Source organism: Microtus oregoni, unplaced genomic scaffold (genome assembly GCF_018167655.1).
Source record: "Microtus oregoni isolate MIOR12 unplaced genomic scaffold, Mior012 000005F_ref0000423, whole genome shotgun sequence".
NCBI classification, from domain to species: domain Eukaryota; kingdom Metazoa; phylum Chordata; class Mammalia; order Rodentia; family Cricetidae; genus Microtus; species Microtus oregoni.
In genome coordinates this window covers 40518651-40538851 of record NW_024543064.1, presented here as the reverse complement: position 1 = coordinate 40538851, position 20201 = coordinate 40518651, and the positions used below count along the sequence as shown (strand labels likewise).

Sequence of the window (20201 nt, the reverse complement as noted above, 5' to 3'; positions counted from 1 at the left end):
ATTCTCTCTTTCTTTCTCTTTCTTTTTCTGCCTAAATTCATTTAGTCACCCATCATACTAAGAACATTTACTTTTGTATACGTGCTATATTGCTCTAGAGATATAAAAATAAAGAGATAGCCACTCTTTGTTTTGTTTTGTTTTTTGTTTTTTAAGACAGGGTTTCACTGTAGCTTTAAAGCTTGTCCTAGAACTAGCTCTTGTAGCTCAGGCTGGCCTGGAACTTACAGAGATCTGCCTGCCTCTGCCTCCTGAGTGCTGGGATTAAAGGTGTGCACCACCATCTCCCGACTGAAATAGCAACTCTTGATAAGGTTTTACTGCCTTTTACAATCTCAGGGCTGGTGAGATCACTTAGTAGGTAAAAGAACTTGCTGCCAAGCCTGAAGAACTGTGCTTATTGTGAGACATACCTGGTAAAAAGAGACACCTGACTCTTGAAGTTGTCTCCTGACCTCCGTTTAAGTATGTGCATGCATGTGTACATACGCATACAAGATAAATAATGTAGGAAATATTTTACTTACAATCTAGTTTTCATTTAATTAGCATGACAAATTGCCCCTTCTAGTCAGATATCTGTAGGACTGAGAAGATAAAAGTACTGGGTGTGTTGGTGCACTTGGAAGGCAGAGGTAGGTGTCTCTGATTTTGTGGCCAGCCCTGTGTACATAGCAAGTTCCAGACCAGCCATAGTGAGTCTTTGTCTCGGAAAATAAAAAAAAAAAAGGAAGGATGAAAAGAAACTAAATACTACTTGAGATTTAACATGGAAGAAGCATGGGCTGGAGAGATGGCTCAGTGGTTAAGAGCATTGCCTGCTCTTCCAAAGATCCTGAGTTCAATTCCCGGCAACCACATGGTGGGTCACAAAATGAGGTCTGGTGCCCTCTTCTGGACTGCAGACATACACACAGACAGAATATTGTATACATAATAAATAAATAAATAAATAACTAAACATATATATATATATTTTTTTAAAAAACATGGAAGAAGCTTACAAAAATAGTTAAATGTTCTGTTGATTCCTCAGGGTTTTTTTTTTTTTTTTTTTGTAATGTAAGATTGTGGGTCTTTTTTAAATTCAAATTGAAAAGATTTTGTAGAGATCTAGTTCAGCTTTCTTATTTTGGACTTTAAAGTATTTCTGTATTATGGTGTGTGTATGTGTGGACATTTGTGTCCCATGGCATGTGGAGGTCAGAAGGCAACTTTATAATGTAAGTTCTCTCCTTTAAAGCATTGCATGTGTACTGGGATTGGTTATAAAGGGTTTAACTGAGGTCTTCAGGCTTATTTGGCTAGTTAAGACATCTTGCCAGCCCAACTTCCTTTTTTTCTAAATTAGAAAATCGAGACCGGGAGAGGATAAACATTTGTCCAGATTTATATCTTTTAAGACAATCTAGTAGATGGAAACAAAACAGAAAACAAGTGTTTTTCATGTTGTATTTAATTGCCTGCATATGACAGCCTCAGCTTCATTCTTTTTGCTGCTCCCCTCCCTTCCCTTGTATAACTCTCCACTGTATTCCTCTCATTCCACTTAAGGTAGCTCCTGATTTCACTGTACAAAAGCATAAGTTGTGGATTAATAAGTAAATTCCAATCCTTCACTTGAAAGTAGCAACAAAACTATGAAAATTTGAATAAAAGTTGAGAAGTATAGTTACTAAATTAATTTTTAAAATTTTTATCATGTACAAAACCATAAAGAATGAACTAGAAGCCAGGTGGTAGTAGTGCACACCTTTGATCCCAGCACTCGGGAGGCAGAGGCAGGTCGATCCCTCCCTCTGATCTACAGAGCGAGTTCCAGGATAGGTGCCAAAGCTACAGAGAAACTTGGTTTCAAAAAACAAAAGAAAATTGCCCCCCCCCCCCCAAAAGAATGAACTAGAAGAGAAGCAAGCTATGGTAATTGACATTGAATATGTTAGTGTCATTGGTGGCTTGAGTTTGTAATCTTAGCTTGGGCTTTATAGTAAGGATTCTGTCCTTACATGGTCCAAAAATATGGTCTTATAAGATGGCTCAGTGGATAAAGTTGCTTGTCTCTAAACCTGACCATCTGAGTTTGATATATGGGACCCACATGGAGCAAAGAACCAGCTTCCACAAATTTCCTCTGACTTCCACATACATATCATGGCACACATGTTCATACACAATAAGTAAAGGAGCAGAAAAAAATGTTTTGCTATGACTGAAAACAATTGCTATTATATGTGTATCTTTGTGGATACTAAAAACAACTGCAGTCTTTTGCAAGAACAGTACAGGCTCTCAACTGCTGAACCATTTCTCCATTCATGCAGTAACTTTTCTGGTTATTAAAATACATTGACTGAAAAAGATAGCCTCTGGGTTTTTGAAGCATTCTGCTTTTAAAGGTATTAATGCAACAAAATTTGTTTCTCATTCACAGTGGTTTACTATGTAGAGTGAGTGCTGGAAATGATATGGCATGTCTCACTACTGACTTACTTGCTGCTCTTGGCAAAGTGGAGCCTGTCTTCACTCCCTTAGTGTTAGCCTTTCGCTACTGGGCTAAGGTAAGTGGAACAGAAGAAAATAAGTCAAGCCTTTTCTTGTTCTCATACATATTATAATGTAGGAGGAAATAGTTGTCTGTTGCCTACAGAAAATCCTGTGTCTGGTTTCATCATGGACATCAGATGAAGTTTCACTGGCATGTAGTAAGTTCCCTTTTCCAGTTGAAACTGTTGATGACCTTGAGCCATTATACCTGCTGGTTTTTCCTTTATTCACATGTGGTAAGATAAGAGAATAAAATAGGAATTTTATGATAGTGCAGTGCATTAAGTTATTTGAAGCTTGTAAATTATTTACTCTTGGAACTTTCTGTTTAACTTATACACTTACATATTTTTAAAAATTTATTTACTTGCCGGGCGGTGGTGGCACACGCCTTTAATCCCAGCACTCGGGAGGCAAAGGCAGGTGGATCTCTGGGAGTTCGAGGGCAGCCTGGTCTACAAGAGCTAGTTCTGGGACAGGCACCAAAGCTACAGAGAAACCCTGTCTCGGAAAAAAAAAAATTTATTCACTTTATGTGTACAAGTGTTTTGCTACCTTGTATATCTTGGGTGCCTGGAATCTGGGAGGTCAGAAGAGGTTGTTGGAACCCCTGGTCTTGGAGTTACAGAAGCTTGAGAGCTGCCACAGGTGCTGAGAATCAAACCCAGGTCCTCTACAAGGACAAGTGCTCTTAACCTGTGGATTAACTCTAGCCATTATTTATTTTTTAAAGCACTTATATTTTTTATAATTTGTTAATTATTATTTTATATATGTTATTGAATATTATACTATAATTATAGTATCTTTTTATTTTTTATTTTCGAGACAGGGTTTCTCTGTGTAACCACCCTGGCTGTTCTGGAACTCATTCTGTAGACCAAGTTGGCCTTGAATTCACAGAGATCCATCTGCTTCTGCCTCCCAAGAGCTGATACTAAAGGCATGAGCCCCACGTCCATTTTCTAGTATAATTTCTAATTCCATGGGAAAAAATTAGTAGGGAAGCCAATGGCTCGATGCATACAAATAAAATGTTACTATAATAAATAAAATAAATAAATAAAAATAACTAGTTGGGGAGGGATTTGGCAGTGAGTTTTACTTCTTTCCTCCATTGGGGGAAACTCCCATCACCAGACACTGATTCTCACAGTTTAGGAAAAATTGTCTATAGGAACCAGTTCTTTATGGCACATGATATTCCCAGAGGTAAGAGTTGAACAGAGCCAATACACTACTTAATTATAGCACTTGGGGGTCTAAGGTAAGAGAATTGCTAGTTTAGAGTCAACTTGGGTTATGTAGTGAGTCTCTGTCTCAAATACAGCACATGCAGGGTAGATGTGATAGCCAGGTCTTTGTTGGGGTTGTGGATGAAATGGCATTTTAAGCCATAGGCATAGTAACCCTAGAAAGTAGAACTTGTGGTAGAGTTTTATGTTGTACTTGAAGTGGGAGTTGGCTAGTGTAGCTCACCTAGACTATGGACAAACTGGCACTCAGGACCATAGTGCCAACATTCACTCTTAGAGATGGTCTGTGAGAACTCAGTATTGTAGAGAGAGGAGATGAGTGGGGATGCAAAATGCATGATGAGGTGTCCCAGGGAAGAGGGTATCTAGCCATAACTTTGGCTCTCTAATAGGCTGGTAGAGTGGCTAGTTAGGTAGGAAGTACCCCAGACAGGATGGAGTAAGAATTTGTGATTCAAAGTACTGAAGACTTAATTCTTTGGGGTCAGATGGCAGATCAAAAATCAGTGACAGGAGACCCTCTTAGATAGTAGCGATCCATGTGGCATCAGTTGTCATGTAGTTTAACTTGAAAGTATGAGCACTAAAGTCAGTCTCTTTTAAGTAGTTAATATACATTCTTTGAGTTCTGGTGATAGGTAGTTTTATAGATAAAACCTTTTAAATGAAGGTAATAAAACTATTTAGTTTTATCATTCATAAATCCTAGTCAAGCTACCTGATTTTCTTAATTTTTATTAAAGAATTGTATTTAAAATTTAAATCTTTAAATTTTAAGTTTTTTATTTTTAATTTTGATTTCTTTGAGACCAGGTCTCTATTATTTTCTCTGTCTTAGAACTGACTATGTAGACCAGGCTGGCCTCACACTCGCAGAGATCCACCTCTGTTTACCTCTCAAGTACTGGGATTAAAGGTGTGTGCCAATTTGCCTGGCCTTATTTTTATTTTCTAAGCATTGTTTGACATCTAAAAAGAGATCATGGAATTCTTTTTCTTTTTTTTTTTTTCCTTTTTTGGTTTTTCGAGACACGATTTCTCTGTAGCGTTGGAGCCTGTCCTGGAACTAGCTCTTGTAAACCAGGCTGGCCTCGAACTCACAGAGATACGCCTACTCTGCCTCTTGAGTGCTGGGATTAAAGGCATGTGCCACCACCACCTGGCTGAGATCATTGCATTCTAAAAAGGTTTTTCTTGCCTGATGTGGCAGTATACACCTGTAATTGCACTAATTTGGGGGTGGGGTGGGGTGGCAAGATGTTTGCAATGTTAAGTATAGGCTACACAGTGAAGTTCTCCATCAGAGTGGGCTATATGAGCAGGGAACTAGGAACATGAGGTAATACATTCTGGATGGCGATATTTCATATTATTTCTTTTTCTTTCTTTCTTTCTTTTTTTTTTATTTTCGAGACAGGGTTTCTCTGTCGCTTTTTTGGTTCCTGTCCTGGAACTAGCTCTTGTAGACCAGGCTGGCCTCGAACTCACAGAGATCCACCTGCCTCTGCCTCCGAGTGCTGGGATTAAAGGCGTGCGCCACCACCGCCTGGCTTCAGATTATTTCTTAAGTTTCATTGTTTTTTGAACTTTTTTTTAACAGTGAAGAAAGAGCTACTTATACTATGAAAATTGAAGAAAGCTAATGCTAGGACTTTGTTCTTTTCTGTTTTGCAGTTGTGCTATATTGACTCCCAAACTGATGGTGGAATCCCTTCTTACTGCTTTGCTTTAATGGTGATGTTTTTTCTTCAACAAAGAAAGCCCCCTCTTCTTCCTTGCTTACTTGGAAGTTGGGTAAGCTTGATGTGTGTATATATATATATATATATATCTCAAATGTATATATAGTTCTTGCTGAGTGTTGTGTTCAAGCATTTTAAGGTGAAATTCTGGTTTTTCTATCTTTTCTTTCCTCTTTCTCTTTCTTTTTTTAAAAATAATTTTTCTACTACCAATTTGGAATGCCTTTTTATATAGATTGAAGGCTTTGACCCAAAAAGAATGGATGACTTTCAGCTGAAAGGCATAGTAGAAGAGAAGTTTGTGAAATGGGAGTATAATTCAAGTAGTGCAACTGAGAAAAACTTAATTGCTGATGAAAACAAAGCTAAGGCAGACCAACCAAAAGATGATACCAAGAAGACAGAAACAGACAACCAAAGTAATGCCATGAAGGAAAAACATGGCAAAGTAAGCTTTTTGTTTTTTATTTGAACTTTTCTCTCTGTAGAACTTATGAATGACTTCAAGTGAAACTCTTTGACTAGCAGTAGATTGACCTCTTGGCCTCATTTTCCTCATCTATACAGTGAGGGGTTGATCTGGTTTAGTTTTTGGTCTGAGATTTTCTAATAAATGTACATATTGTTTGAGTTATATCAAGGTAATTCTGTTTCCTTTTTCATTTAAACCAGCAAAATTCCCTTAATGGGTTAAGTTTTCATTAAAGTTTAAGTGTAATGTGGCCAGATTGGGTAGAGAAATAAAAAGTCTTTTGCTCAGTTAATCAATTCAGCATGCATTTATTAAAGACCTCCTGTGTTCCAGGCATTTTCTTGAGTGCTAGACAACGATAGGCAAATATACATGTATTGTGTTCTTCATACACTTGTAGTATTTCAAGAATATGTGCACTGTTGTTTGAAATGATTGCTCTACTTAACACTGAATTGTTGTAGTTCTCTGGATTTACTTTATTATTTTAGAGTTATCTTTCTTCTTCAACTACCTTCTACTTTTTTTCTCAAAGCATTAGTGCTCCCAATTAATGATCTTGCTTTTTAGTTTTCTGAGAATACTGAAGCAATCAAAAGAGGACTACACACTCAACCATCATCTCTGTCATTTCTACTCATATTCTTCCTTGCTACGTCTATTTCTAAAGGAACTTCCCATGCCATAATCTAAAGGCATCTTCTCCATTGCCTTCTGAATTATTTCAGAATATATTACTTTAGCAGTTTTCTTTCCTTCCTAAATTGTCAACTTTTCATTCTTTAATCAAGTATTCTTCTATTTCTCTGATTTTAAAGAAAAATGTTAAGTACCTTCCCTCCCATCTATTGCTTGGTTTCCCTTTGTAGTAAACTAAATAGAATTGTTTCTATTCATGATTTCCATTTTTCTGTGTCTTTTTAACTCACATTATCAATCTGCCAAAACCTGTATTACTAGCTTCTATTTTGTTAAATTTTTTTTAAATATTTATTTTATTTATTATATATACAGTATTCTTTCTCCGTGTATGCCTGAAGGCCAGAAGAGGGCACCAGACCTCATTACAGATGGTTGTGAGCCACCATGTGGTTGCTGGGAATTGAACTCAGGACCTTTGGAAGAGCAGGCAATGCTCTTAACCGTTGAGCCATCTCTCCAGCCCTATTTTGTTAAATTTTATGGTCACTTAAAATTATATCTTTGTAATAGCAACATTTTCCAGTTGATAATTTCAGCATACCACACTTGTAGCTGTTTAGTCCATCTCAGGTTTTTCTTTGCTAATTCATTTTTTTCCCTCAGTAACGTTGAAGTGCTATGAGCTTGCTTTATGATGTCTCTTTTTCTTTTTTCTTTAAAGATTTATTTATTTATTATGACTTATGTGCGTTGGTGTTTTGCCTGAATGTATGCCTGTGTGAAGAAATCAAATCTGCTGGCACTGGAGTCACAGAAAGGTGTGAGCTGCCATGTGGACGCTGGGAATTGAACCTGGGTCCTCTGGAAGAGCAACCAGTGCTTTTAACTGCTGAACCATCTCTGTAGCCCAATCTCCCCTTTTCTGGTATATCTTCTTTCCTGTGGTAGGTGATCCTGTCCAATCCTTTTGCTTTTTAGTGCTATCTGTAGGAGCCTAGTTAGTGTCTTTTTAGGTATCTAGGTATGTCTAAACTGAACTTTGGATGTTACTCTGAAACTTGGAAGGAAGTTTTTCATGTTTCATCAGTTGATAATGCTTCATCCTTTTAAGCATTCAATTTAAAACTCCAGAAACAGCTTTTATTCCTTTCTTTCTTGAAAATCCTTTATCAGGTATGTTAAAAAATCTTGAATCTTGTTATTTTTACTTCAAGATATATCTAGAATAGCATCACCTTTTACTGCGTACTGTTACTATCCTAGTTCTAGCCACTGTCATCCTGACCTGGATTTTTGCATGTCTTCTAACAGATATCTAATTCCTGCATGTACTCCACCTTTATTTATACTCAGCATCATCGTAATCTGGGTGGCCGTAAAAAGGTTAAGTCAGAAGCCGGGCGATGATGGCGCATGCCTTTAATCCCAGCACTCGGGAGGCAGAGGCAGGCGGATCTCTGTGAGTTCGAGACCAGCCTGGTCTACAGAGCTAGTTCCAGGACAGGCTCCAAAGCCACAGAAAAACCCTGTCTCGAAAAACCAAAAAAAAAAAAAAAAAAAAAAGGTTAAGTCAGCTATTGCCCTTGTCTGTCCTTGCACAAAAGTTATCAGTTGTTTCTCATTTCATTTAGTATAGAAAAGTCAAGTAGTCATTGGATCACTCTTTGCTTCTTCCAATTTCTTCTACTACACTAGCTTTCAATCTTCTCTTTTGTTTTCCCCCCTCTTCCTCCACTTTCTCTCCTTCCATGTGAAATTCACATGGTTTTCTTTTTAAAGCTAGTCACTCTTTGGTGTTATGTGCGTTTGGCTGCTCCCTATTCTTTCAACACATTTCTCTTTTTATCAGGTCAGGATTTCTGAACAAAACTGATCCTGATACTCAGTTTAGCACTTAATTTTTTCTGTTCCTTTATTTCCATCCCTTTTTTTATGGTCAACTCATCCCCCCCCCCCCATAGTACTTAGCTACTTCTAACTTGTTAGTCTACCTATCAAGCATGTTTGTTCTCTTCTTATAAGCTCCATGAAGGCAAGAACCTTGACTTCTTTTAAAAGATGATCCCAAATCCCACCTTAACATTTAATTTTTACTGCAATTCTCAAGATCATTTCTCTGTCCTAATAGTCTGTATAATATGACCTCTCCTTCTTTGGGTAGCAGTATTGTGTAGAGAGAGATTCTTAGCACAGACACAGTAGCCAGGTGGTCCTCAGTCAGATTCTTGCACTGTAGAATTGTTCATGTAGATTTAGGCTTTAGAAGTGTTTGTAAGGATCAGAGGCATTCTGTGAAGTTATGTGTAAATGTGAGTTTTCTTTGTTACGATATCCTTCGCACAAATCCAGGAACATAGTAGGTTCTAAAGAAATGTTTGCTGAATGACATTTTTTTTAATTTTTGAAAGTAATTTACAATATGAAATTGTAATAGCTATCCAGTAGTTTACAACCTTGACTGTGCATGAGGTTCACAAAGAGCTTAAAAAAAAAATAGGTGTGGTGCTTGTAATTCTAGTACTTGGGAGGTTGTATCTTGAGCTACAATCTTGCTTGCATTACAGGGTGAAACTCTGTCTCAAGCTCACACATCTAGTCAATAAAACAAATACAACAAAGATTAAAAAGCAAAACAACAAAAAAACTACAAGGACTGGAGATGTACCTCAGCGGCAGAGCATTTGCTTAACATTGTGCAAGCCCCTGGGTTCCATCCACAGAGTTCTCACCCCACACGCTCACACATATAGAAACCCTAGTCTCTGGATATCAGTCCAGATATCCCAGATCAGTTAAATCAGATTCGTAGAAGTGATATGGAATTTCATGCTCACCTGGTGATTGTTTTGTGCAGTCAAACTTGATAGTCACTGGCTTAATGAAAAAACACAGAATTCCTTGGATTTCTGTAATTCAAACTGACTTTTTTTTTTTGCTTTTGATAATGCTTTGTTATGCCTGTTTGAAAACATAATCACTTAAATTTTTTTCTAATTAACAACTTACTGATTTTATAGTTTTGAGAAACTTTAATGAAAAGTATTTTCTCTTCTAGTCTCCTTTAACATTGGAAGCACCAAATCAGGTACCCTTGGGACAGTTGTGGCTGGAGTTGCTAAAATTTTACACACTGGATTTTGCTTTGGAGGAATATGTCATATGTGTTCGGATACAAGATATTCTAACAAGAGAAAACAAAAACTGGCCTAAAAGACGAATAGCCATTGAAGGTGAGATGATATGCTGTGTATGTGCGAGCTGTTTAGTGTTGTGGTCCTCACCTTCTAACACTGTGTTTCTAACTTTATCCCTTGGGTATGCTAAAGAAAATGATAATTGGTTCCACATGAAATCCCAAGCACATAATTATGCTATGACAAAAAGCCAGATGTAGTTGTTCATGCCTTCAGTCATAGCACTTGGGAGGCTTAGGCAGGAGAATTGCCATAATGAGTTTTGTTTCAGCTTGGATTATAAGAGTGAGATCCTGGTTCAAAAAGATACTATGAGAAGAAATGAAATTGTTAATATGAGTACTGGAATTTGAAAGGTTTCATTTAGTGACAGTTTATGGGGAAGCAGAGTGGCACAGCTTCTAGTAATATCTTGATTGAAACTGATTTTTGAATTGATTGTAGTGATTCTCTTATAAATTAATTTTCTCTTTTAGCTTTTGAGTTTATGGAAGAAACCAAAGATACTACATTTGTCTTTCTTCTGCTCTGTTTTTAAGAATTTGTTTGGATCCTGGGTTAAAAAACTTTGGGAACATATTCTCTGTTGATATTGCAGCAGTTAAGATTTGTTTGTGTGTAAGCATGGAAGTATAATTTGTTAGTAGAAACTTAGCCATTGATCATTTTCTTTTTACTAGATCCATTTTCAGTCAAGAGGAATGTTGCACGGAGCTTGAACAGCCAGCTTGTTTATGAATATGTTGTGGAGAGATTCAGGGCAGCTTATCGATATTTTGCCTGTCCTCAAAGGAAGGGTGGAAATAAATCTACAGCGGATTTCAAGAAAAAAGAGAAGGGGAAAATAAGCAATAAGAAACCAGGGAAGTCTGATTGTATGGCAACCAACTGTTGCATTCTTCCTGGGGAAAGCACAGAAAAAGTAAACACAGAGAGAGATCAATCTGCTAAATATAATGAAATGGAGCTTACATCACAGAGATGTATTGTTGACAATGACAGTTTGTTGGTAAATGAACTAGGTTTGGCTGACCATGGACAAGAGTCTTCATCTCTTTCTACTGCCAGGGAAGGCAGTGAATTAGAGCAAAAACCAGCTGAGAAACAAGGTGATTTAACACCATCAGAAACTTCTTTAAAAAAGGAACTCAGCCAGTGTAATTGCACTGGGTCCCCTGATGGAGCTGAATCTGCTGGAATAGACTGCAGATCGAATTTAGAGAAGGAGAGTTCACATCAGATTGTGTGCAACAACTTATCTGCTACCTCTTGCAACTGCAAAGCTACAGAAGCTCCTTCTGACTTTATTGATGATGATAACCTCCCTTCCCAGGAACTATATTATGTGTTTGATAAGTTTATTTTAACCTCTGGCAAGGTAGGATATGATAAACAATTTGTAAAACATCGTGGTTACTGTATGACTATTGATAGTTTTTAGATTTATTAATAGTAACATAAAATAGCTTCTATGGTCGTGACTTGTTTTGGAATGATTTTAATGTGATTCTATCTTTTACTTATATTCTTTCCTATTGTTTGAGTTAAAAAGCATATAAAATGTAATCAATAATCCTAGTAATTGGTTTTCTTCTCCTTTTCATACATGAAATTATCTGGTATTATGAAAATCAGATTAGCAAAGCAGTGTATATTTTAAAAATCTGCTTATTTATTTATTTATTTATTTATTTATATATATAATTATGTTTCTCTTTAAAAAGAAGACAAAGTTTTAATTTAAATAATTTTTCATTTTAATTTTGGTGTGAACATATAACTAACTATGCTGCTAAGTTGTAGTTGAAACTAAGAACAAGAGTCAAAAACATGGAGAATGTAGATTCTGTTCTGACACTGAACATTTCCGGACTTTTTAATATTTTTTGTGAATTGCAGGAGTGCTGTCCTTTTAAAGTGGAAGGATCTGAACTTAAACTCTTTAGAATGTTCAAAGTACTACAGTGAATAGAAAAGAAGCAGCAACTTTTGTTAATAAAAGAGTTTTAGCTACATTGCATTTCTTCAAGTACCATGTACATTACTAAAATATCTGCATTTAGAATGGCAAAGTGATTATTTAGATTTAATTGTAAGCATAGTAGATTATTGAGGGAAAATGAACTGGAAAATTACTTACTGTTTTATCAATAATTACTTATTTACAAAGTGTAAGCTTCTTAACCTATTTACTGTACATTATTTCTTTTTTTTTTAAAAATCTTTTTTTGGTACTGGGGAGTTGACTAGATGGCTAAGAGGTTCCACTTGTTGGCCTACATCATCTCTCCAATTCTAGGGGATGTCTTCCTCTTCTGACCTCTGTGGGCACTGCAAACATGTACACATCCACACATATTCAGATGCATACATGTGCACATAATATAAAATAAAAATTTAAAAAACATTAAGATGAAATTGGATTTTTAAAAACTGTTTTTACTTAATCTATTTTAGTATTTTGTCTACATGTTTGTCTGTGCACCACTTGCTGAGACCAGAAAAGGATATTAGATTCCTGGGAACTGTAGTTAACAAAGATGGTTGTGAGCTGCCATCTCGGTGCTGGGAATTGAATCCAGGATTCTTTGCAAGGAGCAGCCAGTGCTTTGACCTGATCTCTTCAACTCAGATTGATATTTTTAAAGACTGTAGAGGCTACACACGCATACATGCACACACACACACGCACGTGCATACAACTTGATGTGTGATAAGTCAACACCTCTGAAATCATGACCACTGATAATGCCACAAATATATTCGTCATCTCAAAAAGTCCTTTCTTTACCTTTTTTCCTTTTATGGTAACTTTAATCTCATTGCAAAATTCTAAGGCCATAATACAGTATTAAACACAGGCCCAGACAACAGTGGCTTTCCAGAACCTGTTTATTTTGCATAAATGAAATTTTGTTCCTTTTGTCTCACACTTCCTCCTTTTTTTCTTCTCCACCCAGGCAGGATTTCTTTATTTTGTATAAGGATACATCTCTTATATATTATCCAGGTTATAGTATTTAGTTATATAGACTGTTGAAAAGACTAACTAAATGACAAATTGTTAGAAAAATCTCTTAGGGAAGTACAATTTACATTCCTTATAACTTACTCCTCCCTCCCCCAAATTTATACTAAGGTAAGTACCATATCTTTTACTTTGCTAATAAAATGTAACTTAAAAAATATTCGTTGTAGCTGGCTAGGTGTGTCTGTAATTCTAGCCCTTGGAAGAGTGAAACAGGGAGATTGTCAGTTTGAGACCCATTTGGACTACACAGCCAGTTTTACAGTAGGAAAGAATTTCTACTCTAAATATATCATTTTAGAAAACAGCAGAACAGAATGCTTTGAAAAACTGATAGCTGGGCATAGTGGTGTGTCTTTAATCCCAGCACTTGGGAGGCAGCTCTGAGTGGATCTCTGAGTTGGAGGCCAGCATGGTCTCTATAGTGAGTCCTAGGACATCCAGAGGTATATAGTAAGACTTTGTCTCAAAAAACAGAAAATAAAAGTAGTACTCTTAATTGAATATTCACATAAATTTAAGTATTTTATGAAGTTATTGTTCCTCTAGAAGTTTCTGTATATAATCTGTTGTTTAGTTTTTTAAATTTACATGTATGAGTATTTGCCTACATGTGTGTATGTGCAGTACATATGTGCCTGGTGCCTAAGGAGGCAGTAGAGGTTGTCTGTCCCTCTCAAACTGGAGTTCTAGGTGGTTGTGAGCTGTCTTGTAGCTTCTGGGAATCAAATCCAGTTTTCTGCAAGAGCTTAAACGTTGTCTCTCCTCTGCGGTCCCCTTTATTGTATAATTTGAATCAAGAGTTTCTGGCTATGTACATGTCCAGGCTAGCATTGGAGGAACTCTTTAGGCACACATAATAACAGTGAGGTATAGCAATCTTCCTTAGTCATGTTTGCTTTTTATTTTTTTTCCTTTTTTCCAAGACAAGGTTTCTCTGTAGCTTTGGTGCCTGTCCTGGAACTAGCTCTTGTAGACAGGCTGGCCTTGAATTCTGCCTCTGCCTCCTGAGTGCTGGGATTAATTAAAGGCGTGCGCCACCATCGCCCAGCTCCTTTATTGATTCTTAAGACAGAAAATATTTGGAGTAAAATGAAAGATGCAATTTAAAATATCTTTATGAATAACTTTTTTAGGTCTCAGTAAATTAAAAACACAAGGTAGGAACTGTGGAATGTAGCTCAGCTCAGTTGGTAGTGTACTTATGTGCATGAGGCCCTAAGTTTGATTTCCAGAATTGTATAAACTCAGTGTGGTAGTTCATACCTGAAATCTCAGCCCTTTGATTTATTCTTGTCTACATTACCAGTTTAAGAGTACCTTGGGCTGCTAAGAACCTGTCTTATAATCCAGATAGATGGGGCCTGGAGAGATGGCCCAGCAGTGCACTGACTGCTTTTTCAAAAGACCTTGGTTCTATTCCCAGCACTTACATGAGGGCTCACAACCATGTGTAATTCCAGTTCCTGGGGATCTGATGCTTGCTTCTGCCCTCGGAGCACCGAATGTGCAAGTGGTGCACAGATAACCAATGCACATAAAATAAAGATTAATATTGGGGGGTGGGAAACCCAGACAAATAAATACAAGGTATATGTTTTTCCTCTGGGAGTTGATCAGGCTGTTTGAATTAATGCAGACCTTTTGTATTGCCTGTTAATTTCTCTATCTTATATTTCCAGGTAAATTGTTTATGATGTAATGTTGGTGGGAAAGGAAAGCAGTTAAAACAGGTTTTTATATTACTTGTATTTCGTAACAGCTTTTTACAAAACTCTCCCAAATTAATAGGTTATCAGAACTGAGTTAACTACATAGTGTTTGTTGCTGCTGTATTTTTGAATATTCTTTCTAAGTGGTGAAATAAGTTCATTGGATTGTTTTTTAATCATTGTTTAGCCGCCAACAATAGTATGCAGCATCTGCAAAAAGGATGGCCATTCAAAAAACGATTGCCCAGAGGATTTCAGGAAAATTGATCTAAAACCTCTACCACCAATGACAAATCGATTTCGAGAAATACTTGATTTAGTATGTAAAAGATGTTTTGGTAAGTGGTTGGTACTAAAACTACTGGAAGTGGGTTTTTAGATATTGAATATCTATTTTCTAGTTTAAAAACAATTTTCAGTTTTGATCGGGCAGAGGTTTTTTTATTAATAGATAAGATCAAGCTTAGTTATTTAATAAGTGCTGATCATATTCTGGGTACTGTTTTAAATGCAAAGGAAAGTATAACGGAGTCCATATGTACTACTTTAAGAAACTTTATTGGCTGAGTGAATTCCCACAACAGTGCAAGGGATATTGCAAGAGTTAAAACTTAGACTGAATATTTGAGTTATCTAATATTGTAGTTACTAGTTCTTTGTGCTTATTGAATTAGGTTAGTTAAAGTTATGTAAAGTTAGAAAATATAACTGGCTTATCTCAAGCTAGTGTACATGAAACTAGTGTATGGGTACTGTGTTGGAAGGTCTAGCTAGAGAACATTTCTTGTGTGCTTTTGGACAGTATTTTCCTAGCTGGATATAGAATATATTTACCTAAATTAGCATAATTAACTAAATATGGCTGGATATGGTGGCATACCCTTGTAATCCTAGCACTAGGGAAGCTGAGGTAGTATTACAAATTTGAGGCCAGCCTAGACTACATGGCAACACCTTGTCTCAAATCTGTTATGGGGTTGGCTCAGCAGTTGAGATCACTTGCATCTTATGCAGAGCATCCAGGTTTAGTTCTGTGAACCCACATGTTGGCTCATAACCACCTGTGACTCCAGTTCTGTGGTATTCAGTGCTCTCTTTGCAGGCACCAGGCAGGCACATGGTTCACATTCATGCATGTCTGAAGAAAACAGTATTGGTTTCAAAAGGTAAATGTATTTGTAGACTGTAGGGAAAATTATCATGTGTAATATACATATATTTTAAATCTTTTTCTGCCCCCTGCCCTTTCTCTAATACCATTTATGGTATTAAATTCATAAAAGTAAATAAGTAGTGATAATATTGAGTCAAAATTTTTAGGTTAAAAGCCTGAAGAAATTTTCATATTCTAATTCCCTCACTTTTCTTTCTCTTTTTCATATAGATGAATTATCACCACCTTGCTCTGAACAACACAACAGGGAGCAAATTTTAATTGGTTTGGAAAAATTTATTCAAAAAGAGTATGATGGTATGTCATAGGCTTAATGTTGGCTGTTATTGTTACTGTAATCACATGGTTTTGATTTTGACTGACTTAAAAATGTTTGTTAACTGTTATATGTTAAGTACTATGCTAGGTTCTATGACTACATTACTCAAAAGAGGAACTTCTGTCATTAATATATTTAAGAGGGAATAGCAGTTAAATACATATAAATATAAATATATCAGTAAACGCTGTTAAGACTATGGTGATTAAAGAAGTGAGAGGTTGTGTAGTAAATCTCTCATGACGTAGCATTTGAGTTGTACTTACATATTATATGAAGGAACATATTATATGAATTTCCAATGAGAGAACATTATAGAAAGAAAGGGTGGATACTAAGTCTTAGATTATGACTGACATTCCTATAAGACTGATTGGAGGTTCAGTGTGTTTGAAGTGGAATGGAAGATACTTTTTAATAGAACGATGAGGTCATAGAGGTATCCTAAAGGTTAGATCATTAGGACCCTTTGGACATTGGTAGAAGGACTTTTTGTTTAATGAAAGCTATATAGTATTTATATCATTAAATGATAATCATCTCAGAGAACAGAGTATAACACTCTAAGAGTACAAGCAAGAACATTGCAGATAACTGTGATGTAAGTACAGATGAAAAACAGATGTGGAGGAGGTAAGTGGTCAGAATTGGGTTATATTTGAAGGTAGAGCTAGCAGGAATTGCTAGTGCATGTGTGATATAATGGAAAGAAAAACTAAGCACAATCTGAAGGCTTTTACTCCAAAATAGCAGAACAAACAGTTTTTTAGCTTGAGCTTAAAGAATCAAAAGGTTTATGATCAAATATTTTAGAAAAGGATATCTACAGTAATTTATTTAGAGTTGGGCAGATGGCTCACTTTAAGTGTTGTAAACATGAGGACCTGAGTTTTATTCCCAGAACCAATGTAAAAACATAGGGTGCAAGGGCTGGAGAGATGGCTCAGTGTTTGAGAACACTTGTTCTTTCAGGGAACCTGAATTTGGTTCTCAGCACTAGTGTCCAGTGAATTGTCTGTGATTGTAGAGAGTCAGCACTCTTTTGCTCACTACAAGCAGTTGCATGCGTGTGTCATACATGCCCACGCATACATGTGTAACACATCTTTACTCTCAGCACTGAGGAGGCAGAGGCAGGCCTCCTATCCCTGGTGCTCACCAGCCAGCTATCCTAATTGATAAGATCCAGACCAATTTTAAGTGTACCCCCTCTCTTTTAAATAAAACTCATACTTAATTTTATTTGATCATCATAGCTGTTTTTATGAATATTTGTATATTTGAAAAATAAAGTCTCATGCTTTGAAGCATTTTATATTGAGAATATTTTAAAGGCTATTTTATTATAGTAGAATTTAAAGTAAAACTCATAAAAATGTGGATCAGCCTACTGACCTGAATTGATTCCTTAGACCCACGAGGTGGATAGAGACAATGAACTTTCACGAAATGCTCTCCACCCTTCACACATGTGTTATGGCGTGCTCATACATGCTCATATAAAGTTTTAAAAATATGTTGAATGTATCACAAATTTATATGCCAAAGACTTTGCTAATCTATTGTTCCAGTGTTGGTATATGTCCTGCTGAAGTGAGCACTATAACTTCTTTTATCCTCCTTAGTTATCATTCAAATTTAATCAGTATTACATGGAAGAATTTTTTTCAAAATATGGGATTTGTTGTCTAACTATGTAATTAAGAGTCAGCAAAATGACTCAGCAGGTAAAGGCACTTGCCACTAAGTCTGACAATCTGAGTTTAGTCTCTGGGACCCACTCAGTAAAAGGAGAGATCCAATCCACACAAGTTGTCTTCTGTCCACATATGCATGTTGGTATGCTCCAACTAATAAATAAATTAATACAAATGTTTAATTAAATCTTAAGTTACAAATTGTTATAGAACTCTTAAATGAGAAAAATACCTAACATGATTTATATTTAGTGAATTAGAGTGACTATGGGAGAAAAATTAACCTTATATATTGAGGTGATAATTTAAAAATACTTGAATTGTACACTGAAAGAACTAGTTTACTTTTAAAAGATGAGTTATCAGACACTAACTTAGTCTTTGGTATTGTTGAAGAACAGCAGTAGGTGGTAGATAGTTCAGTTGGAAGAAGCTGAAGGTCTTAGTGATTATGCAGGTTGAACAAGGTATTAAGGATTTCATATATTTCTGGTGAGCTTCTAAATAGATAATGATACTGTTTGCTGAGAGTTGGTGTTTTAGAATAAGCAAAAGATCCTAGCTGGGGTTGGATGTTTTGGAATTTCCCAGTGTATCACTTTGTGTTAAACTATAGCAGATGTTAGATGACTCCTTTAACCTGTTCTTTGACTTATTTTCTCGAGCTTAGAAAAGGCAAGATTGTGCTTATTTGGTTCTTCAAAGAATGGATTTGGGTTCCGTGACAGTGATCTGGATATTTGTATGACTCTGGAAGGCCATGAAAATGCGGAGGTAAGGGGTAGCAGAGATGCTTTAGCTGTTAAGAGTGCTGATGCTGCTCTTTTAGAGGTCCTGTCCTGAGTTACCAGCAGCCAAGTGGTGACTCACAACCATCTATAATAGGATCTGGTTCCCTCTGCTGGCAAAGAGAGCACTCATATATAAAATATAAATAAATAAAAGTTAAAAAAAAAGAAAATGCATAGATAAGAGTTATTTGTAAGGGATTTAAAAGTTTGTTTTTATCTATTGGTTAATGTTTTAATTTTATATGTGATATTGATTATGCATGTTATCATTTTTGTATCAATGTGTTAGTAATAGTATTTGAAATATAGAAGCATTAGCATTATGGATTTAGAAGATTCTCAAACTTGCCTCTGTGGAAATTGTTAAAAATATTCAGACTTGGGCTGGAGAGATGGCTCAGTGGTTAAGAGCATTGCCTGCTCTTCCAAAGGTCCTGAATTCAATTCCCGGCAACCACATGGTGGCTCACAACCATCTATAATGAGGTCTGGTGCCCTCTTCTGGCCTGCAGACATACAGACAGAATATTGTATGCATAATAAATAAATATTTAAAAAATATTCAGATTTAAAGTAAAATTACTATTCATCCTTTTTAAAAAAAAAGTTTGTTGATTCTTTGTGGATTTCACATCATGTATTCTGATCCTACTTTCTCTACGTCTCCTCACGTCTTTCTGCCCTTTCAATCTCCCCCCTCCAGTCAAAACCAAATTTAAAAGAAAAACAAACAAAAAAACAAAACAAAGAAATTAGCAAAAAATGAAGAATCTTGTGGAAGCTGTATGGCCTGTTGAGTCCCACAGTTTACCCTTCAATCCTTTCATCTTTCCTTGCAAGTCATTGGTCTGACTGGAGGCCTTTGGTTTTTGCTGCACCATGTATAAACGGGCTCTCACTGGGGCTCCTCTTGGATATCCTGCTGTTTTCCTTTGGCATGGACGCCCTGCTGTTTTGGATCTGTTGGCTCATCCCCTTCTCATGCTCAACAGTTTATAGGTTCAGGGAATGTTGGGGTGGGTCAGTTCATAGCCTTGGTTCTGGATCTGGATGCTAGCCTGGTTGGTCAGCCCACGGGGGTCAGTGGAACCATGCTTGTCTTCACTACCCAGGTGAGCTCTCCAGCACTGCTTTGGCCAACTTGTCTAATTCAGCCTATAGGAGTCAAGCCGTTGTCCTGCTCTCAGTTCCTCATATCTGGGTCACCCACATTCACATCTCCAGGGTCAGTTCTACTCTTTCAGGCAAGGTGCAAGGTCCTCTCTTGTGATTGCTGTAGGTTGAATACAAGGATAGGTTGTGCAGGATTAACTCTCCTGCTCTCATGCCTTTAGGGTAGGCTCACTTTTGTGTTTGTGTCTCCCACCCCCAGTGGTCAGCTCCAGTATACTACCAAGGCAAGGTGCATGGACCCCTCTCCTCTGTGCTGCAGCTAATTCTCTCTCGAGACCCTATGGCCAGTTCTCTTGCCTGCCACAGGTAGTAAGGGATGGGGGGGGGCATCATTCCTTCAACCATGCTACCACATGGCAGATGGTTGGGGGGCACGTAGGTCAGTTAGTTCTGTTGCTCTCACGCCCTCAGGTCTGACTCACCTGCTTCCCTGACAACAGGGTCATCCCTAGTGTGC

The 20201-nt window shown here is 36.8% G+C and overlaps 1 protein-coding gene across 6 annotated transcripts in view; it reads left to right on the top strand.

The window, feature by feature from the left end:
• The window catches only part of Tut4 (terminal uridylyl transferase 4), a 96710-nt gene that overhangs the window by 36813 nt on the left and 39696 nt on the right, over window positions 1-20201 (top strand). For all 6 annotated transcript variants that reach the window (XM_041651560.1, XM_041651558.1, XM_041651556.1 and 3 more), the window contains exons 9-16: window positions 2432-2558; window positions 5475-5594; window positions 5778-5990; window positions 9712-9886; window positions 10531-11228; window positions 14778-14928; window positions 15975-16061; window positions 18451-18554. In XM_041651560.1, coding sequence (XP_041507494.1) covers window positions 2432-2558; window positions 5475-5594; window positions 5778-5990; window positions 9712-9886; window positions 10531-11228; window positions 14778-14928; window positions 15975-16061; window positions 18451-18554 — 1675 coding nt within the window. The remainder of the gene's footprint in view (window positions 1-2431; window positions 2559-5474; window positions 5595-5777; window positions 5991-9711; window positions 9887-10530; window positions 11229-14777; window positions 14929-15974; window positions 16062-18450; window positions 18555-20201) is intronic.